We start from the raw sequence: 22,389 nt of genomic DNA, 5'->3' as shown, positions 1-22,389 counted from the left end.
GCCTACTTTTCCCTGGCAGGGTTGATCTCAGCATCGTTGCACTGGGACTTGCCCATCTGCCCTCCACTCTGAGGAGCTCAGGCTTGTGCCTGCTTGGGACCAGAATCACAGCATCCCAGTGTCTCCCCTTACCTTGCTGCAGGAGCAGTAATCCAATTCTCCAGTGGACCCCTGCACAGTGCATCTGGAGGGGCAAAAACCTGAGTCCTGGATCACTGTTGGTTCCTCTGTGACCTGAGAAAGTCATCTTTAGCTATTGCCTAACCTGTCAGTGCTGATTTCCTCTCTGCCACTTGCAAAGCAGTTGGACTCTTGGAATATAAGAATGATGCTGTTCACATCCTTTCATCCTTTAGGTATAATAAATTGTTCTACCTTAAAAAGCAAAGCAAACAACAAAACCCCCACAAACCAAAGAAACAGCAAAAGAGTGAAGAAACAACTTCCTTTCCCATCAAATGCATCTTTGAATTGGGGGTTACCTGAGGCATTTTCCCAGAGCTCAGTGGCAGAGCTAGGAGGGCTGGGACAGGCTGAGCTCCCCCTGCCAGCATTAGCCCACTACTGCAATATCCTTGTACTCAACCCAGGCACAGAAAGCTGGGCATCATCCCACCCTCATTATGGGTACAGGTGGGCTCAGGCACTCCACTTTATGGAGAAGCCTTAGATACTTGTGCTCAAAACCTGCCAGCCTTTTGCTCCTGATGGGATTGATCTGGGACTAATTGAAAGCAGGCTTTGGCAATCCGGCAGCAGAGACTTCTTTGACACAAAACTCAAAGAATGATTATCTTATTAAAGTTGCTTAGAATCACCTGCTCAGAGATGTCAGAGGGCCTTGGAAACCTTGAAAGCTTTGAGTGCTGATATTGAAGAAAACCATTTTGATTGCTATGCTGTATTGCCAGAACAGGGCTACCTGCTTTCTGACCATACTGGGCTGGAAGAAGATCTGGTGAAATACTTGTTTCATGTAGGGACTGGGAGAGAATGATGCTGTGGAGCCAGAGATGGAGCAGGCCTGGTCTGCAGCTACTGGTTCAAGGCATCCCATGGGAAACTCTAATGTGAAGCCTCTCCCAGCTCTGGTAGCACCATCTCATGTGCAGCCCTAGTCTGGGCACCCTCTCCTGAGCAGATGTTGTGTGGCTGTACAGATCTACCCTGGGCACTCAGTACGTCACCCCCGGCATTAGGCTGTCTCTAGCAGAGATGCAGCATCTTGGGGCCAGCTGGTGCTTGCAGCCCCTTCCTGCACACAGCTTTGTCACAGTGACGCACCAACACTGACAGCAGTGGAATGTGTGGAAACACTTTGTTTCCCTCTGACAGCAAATTTTCTCCTTCGCATCTCAGTTCCCAGGCGTGTGGAGAACAATCTCTTTGCCATGCTCCTGCAGCCTCCAAGCTGGTCCCTGTTTGAAAAGCAAAATCAGCTGGCAGCAGCCGAGCTGCTCTGCTAATAGCCCTTCTCATCTCATTTTTATTAATAAAACATGAAAACACAGTAATCACCAGTGGTTTGAGTTGTGAGACTGAGAGCAGGTGAGAGGGAAACTTTGGAAGGAAGGAGAAAGTTGGGATGACAGTTTAGCATGAAGAAATGCCTCTGGATTTGAGGGTGCTTTCTGTCCCTGTGGGAGCCGGCTGGGTGGTCATGGTCCCTGGTGGGTTTGGCAGTGGAGGCTGGTGGATCTGATGGTGGAGCTGCCATTGCTCCAAGAAGGACAGGGCTGGGGGAAGAGCTGCCTGACGAGCCTCTCATCCTCCTTCAGACAGGTCTGGAGCAGAGGCTCTTCTCACATGCCAAAAGTGAGGAGGAAAAGACCTGTCCTTAGACCTCAGCTTTTGATGTTTCCTTGCAGTGTCCATGCAGGCACATCTGGTAAATACCACAGGCCTCCCTCTGTGAGCTGGTTACCAAATGCAGATGCTGGGAAAGAGACGATGAGGGCACTTCCCTCCAGGTGTTAAATCTTGCTGTGGAGAAGTGAGCAGGGCTGTGTGAGATGGCAGCAGATGGGACGCTCCTCTATGGTGTGCTTTTTGTCTGTTCTCTGCTGAGTGACCCGCTGGCAGCTCCTGTGGAGCACCGCAGGGTGTACGGGGCAGCGCTGCTTCTTTGGGTGCTTTGGGAGCAACCTGGAGGTCTGTCCTTCCCCCTGAGGTGGGGAGAAGATGCGTTTGGACCTTCAGGCAGGCCTCAGCCTGGCGCAGGGCAGGTGGGCACTGCTGTCCCTCCAGTGTCCAGTGCCAGCAAGGGCTTGCTTTCTGCTCACCATGACCTTCCTGTCGCAGTGCTGATGGTGTCTGCTGGAAGGAGCCTGAAGCCCACCTGATGCAGGCTGGTTTTGGAGGTTGTGTTTTCCTCACCACCTCCATCCCTGTTGCTGGGTGCTGAGCATATCATGCTGCTGCTGAACGATTCAGATAATTCCTAGTAAGCCTTCAGATCAGATTGCAGCAGTCATCTGCTTCTGATCCAGCACTGAAACACACAACTACCCTGTGGCTTTAAGCACAAGCTGTGCTGCCCTGCACTTGCCCATCCTGCCCCATCTGGCATGGCTCACCAAGGTGAGGGCACACTGGGGTGTTGTGGAGCTGATATTCCCAGCAGGGATCCAGCAGTATGGAGGGCGTTGAGGGTGACGGAGCTTGCGTGGGTCATGGTGGCAGCGCAGTGGCTTTAGCAGAAGCTTTTAGGCATTTCTGTTAATAGGTTTCAAACATAACCACCATTAGTCCCTTCACAAAGAGAAAGTCTTCATTATGCAAATTCTCATCTTAAAGCTTTATTCATGTGCTTCCTGGCAGGCTTTCCTTTAATCTCAAGAGCAAGATTGCTTGGAATTACCATATACCCTTGTTAATTGCATTAAAAAAAAATAAACTTCAGCAGAGGTTGTTTTTGCCATAATCAAGAATGATTTTGATTAGTACTTGTGGAAATCACTATGTTTCACTGGGAATGGAGATCGAGGACGACAGCATTAGTTACCTTGTGTTCCCTGCCAGGAGCAGGGGCCATCCCAGCCAGGGACTGTGTCCCACCACTGTCGCCTGGCCATGCCCTGGGCTGGGGTGATGTACCCCCAGTGTCCCCCATTGTCCCACTGCTGTGGTGGGTGCAGAGCGCTGAGTTTCACCGCAGGCAGAGCCCTTGCCTCCCCTTGCCCCAGCAGGCTGCTGGCAGGTGTTTGTGCAGGGGCATCTCCTCTTGTCTTCCCTGGCAGTGGCAAAAGAGACGGGGAAAGTTCAGAGGCTGCTTTTCAAGGCAGAGCTAACTTCAGGGGAGGTCTGTGTTCATGAGACAGTCTGGGCACATCTGCAGAGAATGCAGCTGCATGAACCTGTCCTTACCCTCCTGCCTAGCCAGAGCTGCTCCCAGAGGCTGTCCCTAACGCCACAGCTCCAAATTGCTCTGCTTTTCCTACACGCATAGGACTGTGCTTTGGTCTTAGTGGTCAGCAACAGCTCAAGATTTGCAAGCAGTGTGGCACTTGCAAGTGGATTTCCTGGGTGCTTGGTGGTGTGGGCCAGCACCCAGGCAGTGGTGTTAGAGAGCACTACTGTGTCTGAAGCTCTGGTTGGTGATGACCAGGATGGCTGCTCTGGCCAAGGGCAGGGTGCCATTGTGTGTTTCAGAGGTCCCTGGGGACCCCTGGTGCAGCCAGAGGCAGAGCAGACGTCACCTGTAGAGGAGCAGCCATTTGCTCCTCACAGACCTTTGGGGCTGCAAGGATGCACCACCAGCAGCACAAGATGGCTCTGCACCCAAAGCCCCTCCATCCCTGGCACGCTACCCAGTGGTGCCAGTGCAGCCATGGGTGCCCTGCACAGGCATCCACCTGTATGTGCCAAAACACCCAGGTTGGTTGCAGGAGAGACCCTGATGCCTGTGACCCTCAGCACTCTTTCCTCCTGCTCTCCTGCCCTCTGCATTGCTCCTAAGGTAGCTGCATAAAAGTCAGGCAGTTTGACTTACTTTCTGCTGCCCTTGTACCTGCTTTGCATTCTCCTGGAATCTCCTGGGCTGTCAATCTCGTACCATCGCGGGCTCTCAATTCCCAGGGAAGCTAAACACATATATATTGCACAAAGAGATCTGTGGGCTGGCGCTAAAAATGGAATACACCTTGCTCTGAGTGCTGCAGCCGGCCTAGCAATACACTGGGTGTGAATTATGATACTGTAATTCAAGCTTTGTCAAACAGTAGGCCTTAATTAGAATATACATATAATTGTAAAAGCTAAAAAGCTGACGAGTACGATTGCGCGTTTGAGCTGCCTGCTACAAAAAATAATGAGGAGCGAATACATTAAGGGCACAAAACCCTTCTACCTTCAAAGAGCAGCTAGCTCTGATTAAAAATACCCCCAGCAAGGTGAGGGGAGTCGGGGAGAGGCAAGGGAGCTGGCTTGGCCATAACTCTCACCTCTCTTTTATGGCCTCCACCTGGCTCAGCTGTCGGTGGGTACCCCCCCACTCCCCATTCTGGTGTTGGGGGTTCCTGTTAGGTACCGCAAGATGTCCCAGCTCAGTTTCTTTTGATTGTCACATAAAACAAAAATATGGAAAATACATCTCATTTGACCATTTCCCCCCCTGCCGTAGACCTGCAGGCCTGCAGATGTTCCAGTGCCCTTGGCCAGCTGGCACCCAGGGCTTGAATTGCCTTCCAGCTGCCCCTGGGGATGTGTGTTTTCTCTCAGCAGCCAGAGAGGAGAGTTCTTTCAGACCCACTGAAATGGGGGGGGTGAAGGAAACCCTAACTAGCCTAGTTTTGAACCCTGGCGAAGATCCCAAGCTGGTCCCCAATACCAAGCAACCAGAGGGTTTGTGTATCAGTGGGTTTATAGCCCTGTAACAGGTTGCAGGCAGCGTAGGTACATCCTGCAGTGGAGGTGGAACATCAGGGCATGGATGACCCTGATTGCTGAGCATGCAGTACAGACAAACACTTCTGCAACTCAGCAGCGGGCTGCCTATGAGCTCTAGTATGGAGGAGCATGGCCAGCTTCTCCCAGAGAGTGTAAACTCATCATATAGAGGTTCTCTCTGCTATGCATGGGTTCCTGTCAGAGGATGGGCTTTTGGAACCCGGGAGACCCACGTCTCCAGAGATCATGGAACACAGTGCAGGGAGCAGCAGTGCTGCCTCCCAAAACCCTGCATTTGCAAGGTGAACACATGCGTGCAAAGGGCTGGTTGGGTTTTAAGCATCTCACTGTGAAGTGCTGGGTTTGTTACCACCTAATAACTGAATAAAAGGATAAGGAGGCGAGCATTCAGCTCTTATCTGTCGGAGCGAGCGGGCAAGTTTGCGTGCCTTTGACGGCAGCACTGTTATTGATCCATAAAAGGTGTAATACATCTCTATAACACCCTTTGTATGAAATAAAGTTGTTGCCAGCTTCAATTAACTGGCAATCTATTACTAATCCTCACCAGTGCCTAGGGGATTCCTGGGTTTACATTGCCCTGGAACAGGATCTCAGTTTGCTATGGGCAGCGGTTGGAAAGCCCTAGGAAATGGGCTGTGCCAAGCGCTGCAATTCCTAGGGAAGGTTGTCCCGGGTGATTCAGCATGTCAACAGTTTTCCTAACCTTCACATGGGCTGCGTGCACGCCTCTCCCTAGCAGGGTGGGATTCCCCTGGGATGCGGTTGCAGCTGGGACATGTTAGCGGCTGCTGGTTTACATCAGTCCCCTGAGGATGGAGGGCCCTGAGGACCTTTCATCCCCCTGGACCCACTCATGTGCCAGCTGGCTCTTGGAGAGTGATTCTGGAATTGGCACACTCCTGTTGTCCTGCATGGAGAGATACCGAGGGAAGCTGTCACCAAACCCAGGGAGGTGTAAGTGCTGCTCAGTCAGGGGGTCCCATGAGCCCCTCAAAGCCAGGCTGGGGGGAGCCCATTTCTTGGGGTATTCACATTCCCTGCAGGGCCTGTGTCCCTACCACGGGGTGTTTCCATGCACTCCCATGAGCACCCACTTGCCCTCACTTGGTGTTTGAGTTCACACATCAAAGATGATGTGCTAACATCAGGACTCAGCATGCAGCAAATCAGCACCCTTAACATCTATTTAATCATGGAGAGCAGAGGGAGCAAGGGGGAGAGGGAAGGGATGGCTCCTGGCATACCAATGCGAGTCGTGGTGCTGCCACTGCATCTCTCCGGCCAGCTTGCCCTGCCTGCTGCAGAGGCAGAGGGAACCAAAATGAAACATAGTGATGGTTCATTTCCCCAGTGGAGTTTGTAGTGCTTCTCATCCTGCCAGAGACACACCACAGTTCTGCTCTTCCACCTTTTTTTGAACACAGTTTACAATAGAAAGACAAGAATGACAAAGCCCTGCTGGTTCCTGAAAATCCAGTAAACACTGGGGAAAAAGCCATGCTGGGAAAGGGAGCCTGCATGAAATTGACAGAGTGGCAAGCTTGGGGACAGTTTGCCACAGCAGTAATGAGCTTGTGGGGTCTCAGGAGGGATGGGTAGTGATTTAGCAGCACCCATCCAAGCACTGAAGCTGGGCAGTCGTGTTTTTTGGCACCATGGATGGTTTCACCTGTTACTCTGTTTGCACTTAGACCACTGGATAACTCTGCAGCTTCATCTGGCCTGTCTCATGGTGACAGCATTTCACCAGCAATAAGGCCCAAGAGGCAAATACTTTGGCAAGGAGCAGAGGGGTGTGCGGAGAGGCTGAGGGTGCTGAGCACAGCCCTGCCGTGCTGCTGTATGGAGCAAGGGGCTCATTCCATGGATTTCACATAGTAGTAACTGGGCTACACATGCAGTGGGTGACCCTCCACCAGCCGTTCCTCAGGCTCACAGCGGAAGCATTGGCATCCTTCCTCTCAATAAGAAGCATGGCCCCCTGACTGGGACATGTGTTTGTTACTTACCCCCAGCAGCAGTTCCACACCAAATGCTTTGCCAGGGGAGAGGAGCCCGTAGCAACTTTCCAGCCATTTAACTTGCCCTCAGATTTGCTGAGCGTACATCTGAATAGACAGCAACTGAAACGAGGTGTGATGTGTGAGTGAAACCCAGCTGGAGGTGTTCTGGTACTGAGTGACCACTCTCAGTTCAAGTTTTTCACCAAAACACTGATACTGCTTTCCGATGGACTGGTGCCTTCCCATTGTTATTGTCCTTGTCAGTAAAGCTTTAAATTTATTCATGAAGCACGCTGGAGCTCAGGTGGCAATAGCTAAATCCATTTAGCAGTAGGAATAAGAGGAAAGCCATTTTAATGTTCTCTTGCAGTGCTGCAGTACTTAGCAAACCCAAAGGATATTAATTACTCAGCATGCTCTGAGATGTAAAAGCATGAATTTATCAAGACAAATACATTCAGAACTAGGGTAAGTCAATAGTAATTAACACCACGTATAAAAAGGACAGAGAAAGGAAGGATTAGCTGGCCCTGTTGCAGGAGAACATGGAATAGTGCCGAGTTATCCCTAGGATATTATGAAGTGGCTGGAGTTGTGGTGAGGCACCTAACAAAAACCCCTGTCTGTCCCTGTCAGGTGTATCCCTGGGATGGGGATTTAGGCCTGGTTTGCATTACCAAGGCAGAGTGATGCGGGAGGTCTCTGAAATGCTAAGTTGTGCTTGGCAGGCAGCAGCAGCAGCATTTTCATGCGAAGCCTTTGATGTTGGAAGGCACTCGTGAAGAAGAGGTGCAGAGGGCTTTTTTGTTTCTCACCCGGTTTGTCTGTGCTGTCCCAATGTTTTCATGGTGTTTAGCAAACATATAATCGTGAGCACAGCCACAGATGAGTGGCAGCCCGAGAGATGAATTGGTAGGCTCTCCTTGACAAATTTAAGCATAGCGTGTGTTTTTATAGCGCATCCATTAGGGCAGACAAACGGAAAATCCAGAGATGACTGCTCTGCAATTTAACAGTCACAGCATTCAGAGGAGGCTGATGTCTTCCTCATCACTGGTGATGGGTCAGGCTTGGAAAAAACTAGCAAAAAACTAAAGCAATTTGAGCAAATGAATCTGACCATAGTGTGTTTAAAGGCAGTTTGCTTTGTGCGGAGCAAGTACAACCACTGCTGGTTCTTTGTCTCCAGGTCATGGGGACAAGCTGGATGACTTTGACCTAGAAGATGCCCTGTATGACCACACCACCAAGCGACGTAAGTCACACTTATTTATTGTTTCAAAGAGGAGAAAACAAATAGATGTTCATGGATGCAATTTGTTCTTTGGGATCTGGTGCTGGTGGGAGGGTCATGGAGGACACAGACTACCTCAACTTCTCTGCCTGAGGAGATGCAATGTCCATCTTGGCTTGCCAACAGGTAGGACTGGGAGATGGGCCTGGAGAAGCTGGCTGTTGACCATGTGCCCTTCACTTTCTGATTCCCATGAGCAAAACACAGAGGCATGGCAGTGATTTGACGTGGCAGTGACACTGGACATGTCAGTGAAGGGTCTGGAGCTGGGTCACATCTCACAGTACTAGCGCACTGGAAAACAAGCCCAGCAGAAACACTCCAGTATTCAGAGGCACAAATAGAAGTTAATGGGAATAGAGCAGCCACAACTCTTGCTTATAATTTATTCATATACTTGGCAATGGTCGTCGCTATTAATAGGCAGTCCTTTACAGGGGTGAAAAAAGCAAATGATCCCTCCCTCTAAAGGCTGACTGTAGCTTGTTTTAGCCCAGGAGCAGCCAGGGGAGATGGGATCTGAGCATCAGCATGCCACCAAAACTCCTCTAGCTGACAGGGAACCTCCCGTTCATAGCACAGGGCTGGAAATTATCTGTCATTTAACTGACTGACCGGGCAGCTTACTCTTGTTTTCCACAGTGTTCTGTACAGTGTGTGTCCTTGCTGCTGCCTTCAGGAGTCGGAACAGGGAGCAGCTTATCACAGCTCCCTGCTTTCGGCTTGGCAGGATGCTGGCCTGCACAGAGGCAGTGTTCAGCCCCAGGCACAGCTGCGCCCTGCAGAGCTCTGGGCTCAGTCCTGCAGGGTTTTGGGGCTCTGGGCTCTTGACTTTACAAACGCAGACCGGCGATGCTCAGCTGGAAAGCTTGTAGCAGAATGTCAGCCCTTGATTCTCAGACAGAAGTGATGTGTTTTCAGTGATGTCCATGACTAAGGTTTTCCTCTGGTTTGTCACAGCGACTCCCATGGGCCCCAGGAAGCCGGCAGGTGATACAGGTGAGACCTTCTTGTGTGTGTATCATTTAAGCACAGTGTGGGGTTTGCTTCCCAGGGGGGGTTGAATCATGTGAGCCCCACTGCAGGCTGCCCGCGTGTGGCTGGTGCTGATTTGGGGCACCTTCACTTGCCTGTAAGAAGGCTGGCACTGGTGTACATACATGCACTCCCCTGCAGGGCCAGAGTAAATGCAATATTGATATTTCTGTCCATGCTGAAGGTGAGTGGCAGTGGAGCATTCATGTCCAAGGCTGAATTTTGCACAGTTTGCAGTATCATAATGGAAAAGGCACAAATCACTGCTCAGCTACACGAGGGCTTTTGTTTCTGGCTGAATGGCACTTGCTAGCTTTCCTTCCAGGAGGGAGCCCAGAGGATATTTTCCTTCCTTTTTTTTCACTCCAACCTCCACAGAAAAGCCCAGCCTGGTGACGTTTCTCCACCCAGGGAAAGAACATCTCTCTGACTGTGCCCATCAGATGTGCTGGCTGGCTGGCTCCACGGCATCTGCCCTGGCTGAGGAAGCTCCTTAAATTCACCCGAGTTTCACTGCTGGCAGCTCCTCTGGCTCAGCTCTGGCCAAATATACCTACTTAAATATAGCACGGTCACAAGAGCCGAGGGTTGCTCAACCCTGCTGGGGCAGCCTGAAATAACCTGCAGCGGGGGAGTGCTCGGAAGTGAATCTGTTCACCCCTGCATCAGGATCTTGGCACAAATTTAAGCAAATCCGACTGTCCAGCTCCTTGGCCACCACGGTCTTTGCTAGGGTTGAGAAGAGACAAGAGCCAGAAGCACGTGCAGCGCTGCAGGGTTTAGATCACAGCCTGAGCAAGAGCCTGTTTGATCCAATAAACTCTCCCTGGGAAATGGACGTACACTGAGGCTGAGGTTTCATCTCACCAAGTTAATTCTTCCCTGGGGAGTGCTTTTTGGATGAGTGATGGCACCAAGGGCTCCTGTGGTGTGTTCCTGTGCTCTGTTCAGCCCAGGGTCACTCACGGGTGGCCACGCAGGGAGCAGAGCAGGGCCCAGCCACTCGCTTGATGCCCACAGCAGCTTCTCATCTGCACCAGAAGATACCCCAAAAGTGTTATTTTGGGGTTCAGCCTTGGGGTGGGCAGGAGCCACAGCTCAGGGAGGAGGAGTTGAACAATGTCCAGGCTGATCTGAAGGCTCTGCAACATGGTTGTGATTGAGCAGCGGAGCAGCTGGATGCCCTTTTCAGCTTCACACTGGCACAGGTACTTGTGGCCTCCAGCAGTCGTGCAATAGCAGCTGCAGAGCTGCCATGCAGGGGTCGCTGCTGGAAGCCTCTCACTGTTCCACAAGCGATGGGTGTTTTAACAATCCCTTTTCTCCTGCAGCAGGCTTTGATTTGGCTGATTACTTTGACACCATTCCGGAGACTACCACCAAACCAGCCAAGCCGACTCCAAAGCCTTTCCCCAGGCCAGGAAAGCCAGGTACTGTGAAGCATCCTGTGCCCTGTGAAGGGTGCATGCGTGCCCGCCTTGGGGCTCTGGACAGGGGAAAACACTCCACAGGGAGTGTTTTCACTCACCGATTTCATCAGTGAAGTAGAACATCCATACACACATCCATAAGCATCTTTTCGGTGGTGCCTGGTCCTGCTCCTGCATGCCATGGGTAGCTGGTAGGGTTGGCGTGGGACTGGCCTCACACTGGCAGAGCTCTGATGAGCGGGTCGCAGCATGAATCCCACTGGCACATGTTTGGGGAGGGTTTTCTGGCAGCCCTGCTTGTCCCTTTCCCAAGTTCAATCCCTGCTGGCACGTTACGTGGCTCAGGGGATCCCTGTGAAGGCACCCACCACTCACATCGAGAGCTTGAGCATCCCCAGGGCACCAACAGGCAGTGGGGTCCCTGGTGTCAGGGAAGCTGTGTAGGGCTCAGAGCACAGAACCAACCACTCCAGCACAGCCCTTGTCTCCCTGCAGGGAGGGGGTTCCCCTCCCAGCACTTGTCCGAATGCATGTTTCAGAGAATAACGTCATTTTGGTCTCTTTCTCCCAACTCCCTTCAGACAACAGCTTTTGGGATGTCATCCGCACCACAACCAAGCAGCCAAAAACTACGAGGCCCCCCCCCAAACATAACCCAGGTGAGTATGAGCACCCCAGCCCTGTGGCTCCACCCCAGCTCCGCTGCTGGCGCGGACAGAGGGATGTGCCACAATGGCAGCACTGCCAACAAAAACCACATGGCAGACAGGGTATCTTGGCTTTGCCCTGCACTTCCCTGGGCACCCCAGCAGTTCCTGGACTCTTTTGCATTCTTCTGCCTGTTTTAAGGCCATGGGCTTGCTGTGCCACCCAGCATGGCACAACACAGCCATTCCAGGCTCCACCAGCATACCATCCCACCAGGACACCCTGTCAGTGGGCGCTTTGCTGCCGGTTCAGGCAGAGTTTGGGCAAAAGGCACTCCCAGGCTTAAAAAAATACCCTAAAAAAATCAATTTTGGTGTGAGCTGGCAGGGGTGAGGAGCTTGGGTTGGCTCTGGACCATGGTTTTAGCTGTGATTTAGCAAAGGTAATAGCTGATCTGTCAGAGCCAGGATGCTCAGGGCACCAACTGGGCCATTCACAGAGGAAAACAGCACCAAGCCATCAAGTTGCAGACTGCTCCAACTGGCATGTCACTGTGGCATATTCTCCTCCTTTCCCTCCACCCTTGGGAGCACTTATTTGGCTCTGACCTTTCCTACCCAGCTTCATTTATCTGACTACCTGGCACTTGAGCCACAGTGTGGGACTCTTTCTATGGGAAGAATGTGATATTTCTCACCACACATGAAATGGGATGGGGTTGGAAGGTTTGCTACGATGCAGCACAGCAAAACCAGGAGAGATGCTTGTGTTGGGGGCATCATCTCATTCATCAGCGCTTTTCCCTGGCAAAGCTGAGCATTTCTATGAGGCACTGGCACAGGTTGCCCAGAGAAGCTCTGGCTGCCCTATCCCTGGCAGTGTTCAAGGCCAGGTTGGATGTGGGTCTTGGAGCAATCTGGTCTAGTGGAAGGTGTCCCTGTCCATGGCAGGGGGCTGGAACAAGATGATCATTAGTGTTCTTTCCAACCCTAACCAGTCTAGGATTCTATGATTCATTAATTAATTGAAGGACAACCCAGCCTGTGGCCAGCACTGCTAACCCCTGTGTCATTTTCTAGCAAAGAATCCTATGGATTTTGACTTGGCTGATGCCCTTGATGATAAGAACGATGGGAAAGATGCTGGGAGGCCGAACATAAGGCCAGATGAAGGTACGTTCACTTCCCCTCTCTGTGCTGCTGCCCCTCAGGCCCTGCGGGAGATCCACCCAGGAACAGGATCTCCTGGCAAACAACAGGGTAGGGGAGAGCAGAAGTGCTGCCTTGCCCATGGCTGCTGCCCGCACCAGCGTGCCCTGGGGGGATGCGATGTGTTGCAGGCAGCACAGTCCCTTCCTCCAGGGCAGAAGGAGCCCCTGCCTCTGCCATCCTTGGCAGAAAGAGCCTCTGCCTAATGACCTGTTGCCTGTCTGCAGGTTCCTTTCCCAGGGCCTCTTCTGACCCATTAAATTGTGGTGGTTGTGTTAAGTTCCCCTCGTCCTGTACCTGACAGCTCTTTAACCAAGGACATGTGCTGTTGGGGTTCGCAGTCATTGCCAAAACATAAATCTAGAGCAGGCTTAAGTCCTGGCATAACATACGCTACAGGCTGGGAGATTTTCTTTTCCGCCTCTAAAATACTCTGGTGAATGAATCATTTGTCTACGAGGATTGTTCCCTTGAGCTGGAAACCAGACTTTGCAAGGCTAGTTTATTGATGTCGAGATGGCCGTATACCCTGCTCACATGCGTAATTAATAGTCAGGTATTTTATGAGATTGAATTAACTGGGTGACTTGTCTGCACTTTGATATTCTGGGCTTGTTGAGGTTTCAGGCTCCTGTGAGGTGTTGAACTGCTGGAACGTGGCGTGGGTCACAAACCAGCGCACGCGTTCCCTGGCATCACTGCTCCCTGGACTGCCTGGGACCGCTCTGCGTTCTGGCATAGCCAGGGTGTTTTTCCACTTTACACTCATTACTAAGCCCATAAATCTGTTTCTGTGGTAAGCTGGTGAATGAGGCAGCCTCCTCCAGGCGTCAGGGCAAAACTAACCCTTCAACAGGCGCAGCATCAGAGAAGGAGCCTTTTGCTGGCTTAACTTTGGGTCTCTTCTCTCATCATGCTCCTTGCTGCGCCCCTCTGGGACTGAGCTAAGGGGTTCAACAGCACCACTCATTCAGCTGCCAGTTCCCAGGCTGTGTTTCTATGTGCTTATGCTGCGTGAGTTAAGCACGGCTAGGATGAATGGGGCTTTCAGCAGTCTGGTCTAGTGAAAGGTGTCCCTACCCATAGCAGGAGATTATAACTGGGTGAGCTTTAGTGTCCCTTCCAATCCAAACCATTCAAGGACTCCCATTACAACCGGGTCCAAGATAACATTTTAACCTGTACCAAGATGTGCTGCTTCTCAGTTCTTCCACTACAGCGGCTCTGTCCCTCTGGAAAGGGGGAAAGTCAGCTCCATTCCTGCAGGAACGTGGGCCATGTTGGCCCACCAGAAGCAGAGTGGCCACTGCATACACCAACTGCTTCTTCCCCCCTCCACTGCCAGCCAAGTCTGAGCAGCCAGAACATCTAATGAACTCATAAATACATCAGTCATTTCAGTTAAAAAATAATACACTAGTATTCAAACTTCGATTCAGGTTCTTTCTTTCAAACTAGACTTAAAGTCAGTATTATCTCTTTTATAAGCTTAAAACAATTTGGGGTTGAACCTTTTGTTAACATCTGGTATCACAAGAGAAGTGGATCTGCTTATTGACCTGTCCCTGTTCTTGCTAGCGATGGAGTAGTCAGCAGACTGGGTGCTGCTGGTTGAAATGGGTGTGCAGGCCCCTGCTGCACAGAAAGCCGCGCACAGCTCTTCAGAATAGCCAGTTTTAGAGAAAACAGTGAAAGGAACAGAGCAGCTTCTGCCTGCCTGGAAGGGAACCATGCCCCAGGAGCAGGGTTTGCAGGAGGCCAGTCCCACCCTGGGTGCAGGGTGCGCGCAGGTGACCTCTGCCCAGAATCCCCCAGAGTCCTATTCCCAGGCCCTGCCCATTCAAAATCACTCAGGTGTTGGGATCCCTCTCACCCCAAGCAAGCCATGTGCTGTTCTTCCTTCCTGTTACACTTTTCTAAGCAGCTCTGGCTGCATTCGCCTTCCCAGGATGGCGGCTTTGGTGTTTTGCTGGGTGAATCTGGCTTTGTGCAGGTTGAGGGGTGAGCTCCCACATTCCTCCTGCCAGGACTGCATCTCCCTTCAGCACCAACCCCTGTTCACTTGTTATCTTTAAAGGGTTTTCAGACGATGACCTGGCCAGCATTGTGGATGGCGGCTACAGCCCGGACAAGAAGAAAGGTAAGCACCGACCTACAGATGCTCCCTGCTTGCGCAGCTGCAGCTCGGGCAGTAATCAGCAATAACCAACCTCCTAGGAAGCACAGTGCACAGAGCAGCACTTGCTTTCCTGTGGGGAAAGGGGATCTGAGCCATGGGGCCAGGGGAACACAGTGGTTTTGGCCTCTGTGGTCCTTGTACCAGCGGTTGGGGTGCTTATTTGTGATGCCACGGAGGCTCTGCACTTCCACCTGCCACCTGAGACCCACATCTCCACTATCCCCTGGAGAGCAGATGCTCACCCCTGTGCTGTGGGCACGAGCCTGCATTTGCCTTCTGCCATGCGACCACGGATGGTCGGAGCAAGGAGGGAAACCAGCAACAGTTGTTAAGCCTGTGCATTTGTGAGGATCCACAGCATTAAATATTAAACGCCACCAAGTAAAGAGAGGAAAACCACAAACCCAATCAACATTTAATGAATCCCTGTGCCAAGGACAAACCGCATCAGAGGCATTAATACAATGCTGACCTGCTTCCATAAATTCAGGATCTAAAGTGACTCGGCAAGGACTGCAGCTTCCTGCAGGAGCAGCTTCTCCTTCCAGCCCAGTTTCTCCAGGGAAGGTGATGTTAAACCAGACTTCAAGCCAAGCAAGGATTCCCTGACATTATGGAGCATAGCCAGTAACCTCCTTGTCATGGCGCGAGTCTGCTGTGTAATTGTCTGACAGCATTTCATTTGTTCTGTCTTTATGCTGAGAGCAGCAGAGGTGTCAGGGGGTGGAGGTGGGGTTCACTGTGTGCTCGCAGAGGTGTCTCCTGCAGAAGCTCCTGCAGCACAGTGGGATAGGAGCAGGTTTAGACCCCTCTGAGAGGCAAGGATGAGCTGCAGAGGTTTGGGTCAGCAGAGAAACTGTGCCCCACAGGGATATGTGCCCCCCTTCTGCCCAGGGGTGCCCCTGGGACCGTGCTGCCCCTCTCCTGCATCCCTGCTCTTTCTCAGGATGGGAAGGGATGGCAGGGGGGAGCAGATGGGCAGGGGGCTGTCATGGGTTTGTGTCTCTTGCAGGTAGCGGGGGCAAAACCGACAACGACTACAGTGGAAGTAGGTACCACCATGGCCGTGGGGCCAGCAGTGGGGCTGTGGGATGGGGGTGTGTGTGCCCCCACCTCACAGCACCCCACTCTCTCTGCACCCCACAGGCGCAGTGACAGATACAGGGACAATTGCTGGCATTGCCAGCGGCCTGGCCATGGCGCTCGTCGGGGCTGTCACCAGCTACATCTCCTACCAGCAGAAGAAGTTCTGCTTCAGCATCCAGCGTAAGTCCCCCCCCACCCCAAGCATCTCAGGGGCACAGAGCAAGAAAATCCCTATTTGCCCCCTGAGCCCTGCTGCCATTTTCTAGCCTGGGGACAGGAGTGGGGTGTCAGGCATGCGGTAGCAGACCAAAACCCCAGCCATGGGTCATTGAAACCCCTCACCTATCAGGGCAGGAACCCACCAGCAGCAACATCCCCAGGACCCATTGCAGAGTCTCTTGCAGACAGTCACAGCCAAAGGTAAAACCAGCAACACCAAACAGGATAAATAGAGATAAAACCCACACCACCCCAACACAAACAAACCAAAACCTTCTCTTCCCCCTCCCACAATCTCAGCAAGAGGTAAAAACTCACCGGTTAGTAGCAGCAGAGGAAGCACAGCAACCATCTGCAGCTCCAACAGCCCTGGGTGGCAGAGCCCACCCCACCCTGCTGCAGGTGTGCAGCAATCACTGCAATTAAGTGCAAATTAAGCAGCAAAACTTCCCGTTCCCACAAAGCACCGTCTGCACGAGCTGCCCCATCAGGTTGCAGGAGGTGTCCAGCAGCATCAGTGGCCTGGGCCATGGGAGGCTCCTGCAGCCCTCATGGGGTGGTTGCAGACAGCTGGAAAAAGCTCTTTTTAAATGAATCAAATGAAATGTTCTGTGAGTCTCCTTCACTCAGGGGGAAGGGTCTTCAGGGTTGGCGATTTCTGTTGGAATTGTGCTATTTTCCCAGTTGTGCCTGAAACAAACAGGAGCATTTTGGTAAATTAGATCAGCAGGAAAAGTCAAATGAATGTGATGGAATGAAACACCCGTGTATATTCCCCCCACTTAAATGATATTTTGGCAAGAATAAATAATAATAATAAAAAAAAGAGTAAAGGCTTTGATGAGGGGGAAGCTGAGAGACACAAAGCCCCAGAAAGGCAGCAGGAAATTAAAGTTAATTATAAAGGAGGATTAATTTAAGCCATCAGACATGGCATGCTGGGCTAATGTCAGGCCTTAGATGCACTGCAATGCATGACAGAAATCTGAGAGCCGTCAGCCACTGCAAAAGTGGCTTTTTATTGAAAAACATAAATTGCATTTGGTGTTATCCCAGCAAAACACATGTCTTGGGGGGGGGGTGGTGGTGGTGGAAAGCAGTGCTGGTGTATAATGACCACCCTCCTGATGCTGAGAGGAACGGGCTCAGCTCTTTTCCTTGCCCACCCATCAGCTGGAGTGAGGCTTTGGCACCGTGTCTTGGGTTTCGGTCTGTTCTGCTGGGTGTTTGCTGATTCCTCTGCAGGATGTGCACATCATGTTCTTCATCCCACTTTCTTCTCTCACACCACATCTCCTACTCGTGAGCCATGCCCTGGGCTAGGGCTCAGCCTCCTGTGTCCTGCTGCAAGCCTGGGCAGGATGGGAGCTGTTGGTGCTGCCCCGACCGCTCCTCTCCTCCACAGCTCAGTAGCTGCAGTGTCAGTGCTGCAATGAGGGTTTATGGTTTTTTTTTTAGCCAGTATATATCTATAACTGCTGCCCCATTGCTACATGAGGGCTCCCATTGCACCGCTTTGATTTACTCCTGGCAACTCTCAGTACAGATGAGCCCCATCAAACCCTAGGGGTGAGGCATAGCAGGTCCCTGCCACGCTTTGTGCTGCATTTAGATGTGTAAACAAGTTTAGATACCTGAACAGTGCGTGTTGCGTGGATGCAGCATGGATAGCCTCATCCTCCTTTGGCACACCAGCAGAGCCACCTCCCCTTCCCTCATCCATCCCTGTTTGAGATGTAGCATTCCCACCACTGCCTTTTTCTCCAGAGGGGTCCTTTAGAGGAGCTGTAGAGGCTGGCTGAGGCCCATGGTACACCCAGGACAGTCTTAGCTCAGCCTGCAGCTCTGAGATGGGCCATGGTGAGCGGTGCTGCCCCTTCCCCTGTGCAATTGCACATCCCCGCAACTGCCCGCCAGTGCCCTCCGCTGCCCCTCAGCCAGCCTGTGCACTTGTGAACACTGGAAACTTCTTTGCATTTAAATAAGGGACCTATTTGGGATTTGAGATCCCACTGGAATCCTGCCTCATCAGCACAGCCCTGCTCTAAACTGCCTCTTGCAGCTCTGCATAACTTAGCTTTTAATGAGAGTGATCCTGTCTCTCTGTGCTCGGACCTGTCCGGAAGATGTACCCACTCCATGCTCTCCTAGTTGAGTGCCTCAGTGCAGTAAGGAGCCTTGCTGCCTCGCAGGGTAAAGGTAAAGCAAGAGGCTCAGTAAAAAGGGCTGCTGCTAGAAGCTGTGCCTTCTAGGCAAGCCTCTCTGGTCACTTGATAATCCAGGAATGCTTTCTCAGCACCGTTGATGGTTTGCTGATGTTTCCATACTGCTGTTAATGCAGAGGAGGTTGCAAAAAGACATCTTTGCTTTTACAGCAGGTAGGCCCATTACCAGAGTGTTTAAGGCATCAAAGCAAATCAGTGTAACTTTCTACCCTCCCATCTCACTTTCCTTATTGTTACTTCTCAGAGGGACTTAACTCGGAGTATGTGAAAGGAGAAAACATGGAAGCTGTTGTAAGCGAGGAACCCCAAGGTGAGAACCTTGCATTCCTTACTCTTGTCTGTGTCTGGCCCCAAAGGCAGCTTTACTGAGGGACTGTAGGAAAGCCCCTCGTGCTGCACCATGTCACTGTAATGAAAACACCACTTAGGAGATAATGCAGCTTTTTAGTTTTTCCCCTTTATTGCCCACAAAGCAAAGCCATGGTCAGAAACCAGAGAGCTCATGCTACAAATGATGGCATTTAATAATATGTGGTTTCAGCCATCGAGAGTGTCTCATACAAGAAAATCATAATCAAGGCTGCTGCAAAGGCTTATTGAATGTCACATACAACCAACCAGTACTGGGCCCCAATTGCTTGTACTCAGGTCCCATCATGTGCTATTGTATTCATGACTTTTTCTTTCTCCCCAGTCAAATATTCAGTCCTGCAAACGCAGTCAGCAGAACCACCGAAACAGGACAGTGCGAAGATGTGAAGCATGACCCAGGGCTAGAAAAGAAGCAGTCAGCAGCAAATGGAGATCTTACATGTTTGTAATTTAGCATTTTATTTAATTTGACTCCAAAGCTATTTAATGTGTACTTAGGCTTGAACTGGCTTCTTATTGCTCTAGGCTTTAGGGTTAGAGTGGTTGTGTGTGTTTATTTTTTGTAAAGAAGTACGTGTTTACATCAAAGTAAATGGTGGGTTTGATGTCCAGGTGAATGCAAACCAGCAGAAGGTGCTCCAGCAGTGGCCAATTTTAAATGAACGGACAAGGTCTTTTCCAAGGAGCAGAGGAGCTTACAGGTGGGAGGCCAGTAAAGTGCCTGTGAATAGCAATCCAAAGGAAATGAGTCAAAGTCTTTGTAAAGCACCTCCAGCCAAATTCTGCTATCAGCTATGGGCATGTTTCTTCCAGCTGCACATTTCCTAAGGGTAGACTGTGGTCCTTAGTATAGCTACATCTAAAAATGAAGTGCCTATGGGTAGGTCCTCAGGTGAGGCCTCAGGCTGAGGCAGGTGACTGCCTGCTCCCAAGCCAGGAGTGGAGGATGCTGTTCCACCACCCAGCACTGGGCTTCTAACCAAATAAAAGGAACTGATTTTCACACCAAGTCATAAATACAGCAGTGAGTGCTCACTTACAGCAAATACCATTGGAATATTTGACTATGTTAGAGATCAGAATGGAGCTGAAGGTGCCAAGCAATATAGTTTGTCTGTGCGACGTGTCTACATTGTCTCCAAAATGGAAAATGTGTGCGTTTGGATGCTTTCACGAACAGGTTCAGACCTCACTAGAACAAATGACAGATTTAACCCCACAGAAAATAAATAAACAGATTAGGTATCTGTTAAGACCTGTGTGCTTGCTACCACAGAAATCAAGCTTAGCAAGATGCAGTCCCCCCAACCTTCTCCTGTTATCAACAACTGTTGAGAGCACTCCGTGGCACCCAAAGCAGAAAAAGGACCTAAAGCGTTGTGTCACCAGCTACCCTTTAGAAAAGGCAGAATCTCCTGAGAGGATGGGTGCTCCCTCCATCACTGTCCTGCATGGGGCTCCTGCAGCTCTCTGGGAAGCATTGGGTTGCGAGCAGCGCTCAGCAGGACACTGGGCTGCCAAGAGCACCCCAACCCCGTCTGCGTGCTCACACAACGTGGAACCAATACAAAGACCTTTGCTATCTTGCAAGAATTTGGGTCTGTTTCTGATCCTTCCCCTTGCCCTGCTAAAATGTGGATACTGCCACTTCTTGACACATTTATCCAAAGCAATGATTGTTTAAAAAGCATGCTTCAAGTGAAGACAAATTCACTGTACGTAGTGTAAGAGGTACTTACTATTTGTATATAAACCTGAAATGTGTGCATTTTGTACTGTTCTGCCAGTCCCATACTTTGTGAATGTGTATTAAACAAAAAGCCTTCTGGTTTGATGTAGAAATTCACATCTTTCAGGTAGACACGACTTACTTACAGAAGGTCTTGGCAGGAGGTGGATCAGCCTAGGAGCACTGCTGCCTAACAGCCCCATTTGGAGGGAAATTGCCTAGTAACATGGTTAAGTATTTTGCAATAGCTGCACAACAATTCTTTCTGCTCTTTTTAACACTTGCATTTTTAAAGCCTTACACTAGCTCTAGCAGAACAACTGCAGTGTTTTATAAGGGAGACAATTCTAGTGTTGTGGTGTCTCATGTATTCAGACACTTGGGCTGCAACAGCACTGCTGTGAACTATGGCTGCTTTGTTTTGAGTGTGTTTGGATTAGAAAACAAAACTACTTCATGATGGCCTGCTCAGGGAGTGGAAGCAGAGGAAATAGAGAAGAGATGTGCTCCGTGTTTGCTTACTCCCAGAGGATCTTCATGGAGGAAGCGTGGTCTGCAGGACTGGGATCATCACATGCAGGAGCTGATGCTGATGAAGCCACACAGCTGTTTGTGCATCGCCATTCCCAAGCACCATCGCCTGTTTTTCTTTCTTAGCCAAGCACATTTGACAGCTGTAGCATGAAAAAGGTTTTTAGAAAGTTACTGTAGATGAAGTGTCACAACTTGGCATCGAGGATCACTCAAAACAGTTGTCCTAGGTTAGATCAAGTGACTATAACTTCCTTTCTCCTTTTGCAGATGACCGGTGTGTTGTCCTGTAGATGCAGATCATGGGGTTTATTGCATTTCTATTACTGTGCCCTCCCTGTTTGTCTAGTGGACAGTGCAATCGAGTGTCCCAACATTCCTTACAGCATATAGCACCCACCCATCCTTTTGGAAGCTCTAGAACACTAGGACATTGGAGCAGCATGTGTCCAATTCACAAATACTGCAGTTTAGAGAAGAAAAAAAAAAGCCTAATAAAAAGCTGTTTCACTGAAAAAACAACCCCAACAGATTTTAGAACTATGAAGCTGCTCCTTCCCCAAGGCCTTTTCTGTGAATACATACAGCTTTGTGTGATTTCCAGGTATGCAGAAAACCGTAAATGCACAGTGACAGAGCACAAAGTCACAGTAGCAGAATTCCAGGTCTCTTTCTCTGGGATTTAAAATAGGAAAATATTGGCAAATACCACAATAAAGAAATTAAACTTGGTCTTCAGAACTAGAGGAAAGTCAAAGTCTTAGGATGCCAAGTGTTAGCGAAGGCTCACACTGGTTCTTATTGCAGTCTGCCTCCATGCGAACTGTCAGTCACTGAGATACAGGGTGTTTTAAAACACATCATCTGTATTTTAAGCATTGTAACAACTGAGAGGATTCCTGTGTATTTCCCTAGTAGTGATCCAAGTTGGGAAATAAGTGACCAAGCACTGACCTCTCTAACTGCTTCCACTTAACTGGTATCCTTTCTAAATCTGGATAGGGAATTTTTGCAAATCCTGCCCTTAGGTTCTGTATATGTGATAGGAACTTTCTCATCCTTTGTTAAAAAAAGGCCATAAAACACTGGAAAAGTGGTTTGTTGGTTGGATTTTGGTTTTTGTTTGTATCTTTTCATTTTCCATGAGTCCAAACCTTACATATCCAGCTATCCAGAGAGTTCATGTACTACCTGTCTGTGAGCTTTTTTCTTACCACCTCACTTCAGCTTAACTAAAGCTATTTTTAAGTAGCAATAAAATGATTCAGAAAAGTTTTCTCAGTTACAGAGAAAACAGAGAAAGAATGAATTTAACTAGCTCTTTTCCTGGTTATTCCGTCACTTACTTGCATTTTCCTTTGGCAATAGTGTAGCAGTTTCTTCATTGGAGATTTTGCAATACTGTATTAGTTTCTTGGGTTTAGATACTTCGGTTGAGAATGCTGACTTTGAATGAATATCAAGATTGTTTTGGCACTATAAACTCAAGTCCTGTTCATGCAACCCCACTAACGAACCC

At 50.1% G+C, this 22,389-nt stretch overlaps 1 protein-coding gene across 2 annotated transcripts in view; it reads left to right on the top strand.

The window, feature by feature from the left end:
* The window catches only part of CD99L2 (CD99 molecule like 2), a 78,437-nt gene extending 56,457 nt beyond the window's left edge, over positions 1 to 21,980 (top strand). Inside the window, exons 3-12 of one of the 2 annotated variants that reach the window (XM_061358010.1) lie at positions 8,104 to 8,169; positions 9,169 to 9,207; positions 10,578 to 10,673; positions 11,255 to 11,332; positions 12,401 to 12,493; positions 14,607 to 14,669; positions 15,721 to 15,756; positions 15,855 to 15,974; positions 18,483 to 18,548; positions 18,933 to 21,980. In XM_061358010.1, coding sequence (XP_061213994.1) covers positions 8,104 to 8,169; positions 9,169 to 9,207; positions 10,578 to 10,673; positions 11,255 to 11,332; positions 12,401 to 12,493; positions 14,607 to 14,669; positions 15,721 to 15,756; positions 15,855 to 15,974; positions 18,483 to 18,548; positions 18,933 to 18,997 — 722 coding nt within the window. In that variant the 3' untranslated portion in view covers positions 18,998 to 21,980. Of the gene's footprint in view, positions 1 to 8,103; positions 8,170 to 9,168; positions 9,208 to 10,574; positions 10,674 to 11,254; positions 11,333 to 12,400; positions 12,494 to 14,606; positions 14,670 to 15,720; positions 15,757 to 15,854; positions 15,975 to 18,482; positions 18,549 to 18,932 lie in introns of both variants that reach the window. The other variant, XM_061358008.1, reaches the window with a different exon arrangement.
* Positions 21,981 to 22,389: the final 409 nt, after the last annotated feature.

Source organism: Neopsephotus bourkii, unplaced genomic scaffold (assembly GCF_033783945.1).
Source record: "Neopsephotus bourkii isolate Nb327-2 ecotype Australia unplaced genomic scaffold, CSIRO-AGI_Nbou_v1 NB_936, whole genome shotgun sequence".
In the NCBI taxonomy this organism is placed as follows: domain Eukaryota; kingdom Metazoa; phylum Chordata; class Aves; order Psittaciformes; family Psittacidae; genus Neopsephotus; species Neopsephotus bourkii.
This window is presented reverse-complemented; position numbering and strand designations above follow the sequence as displayed.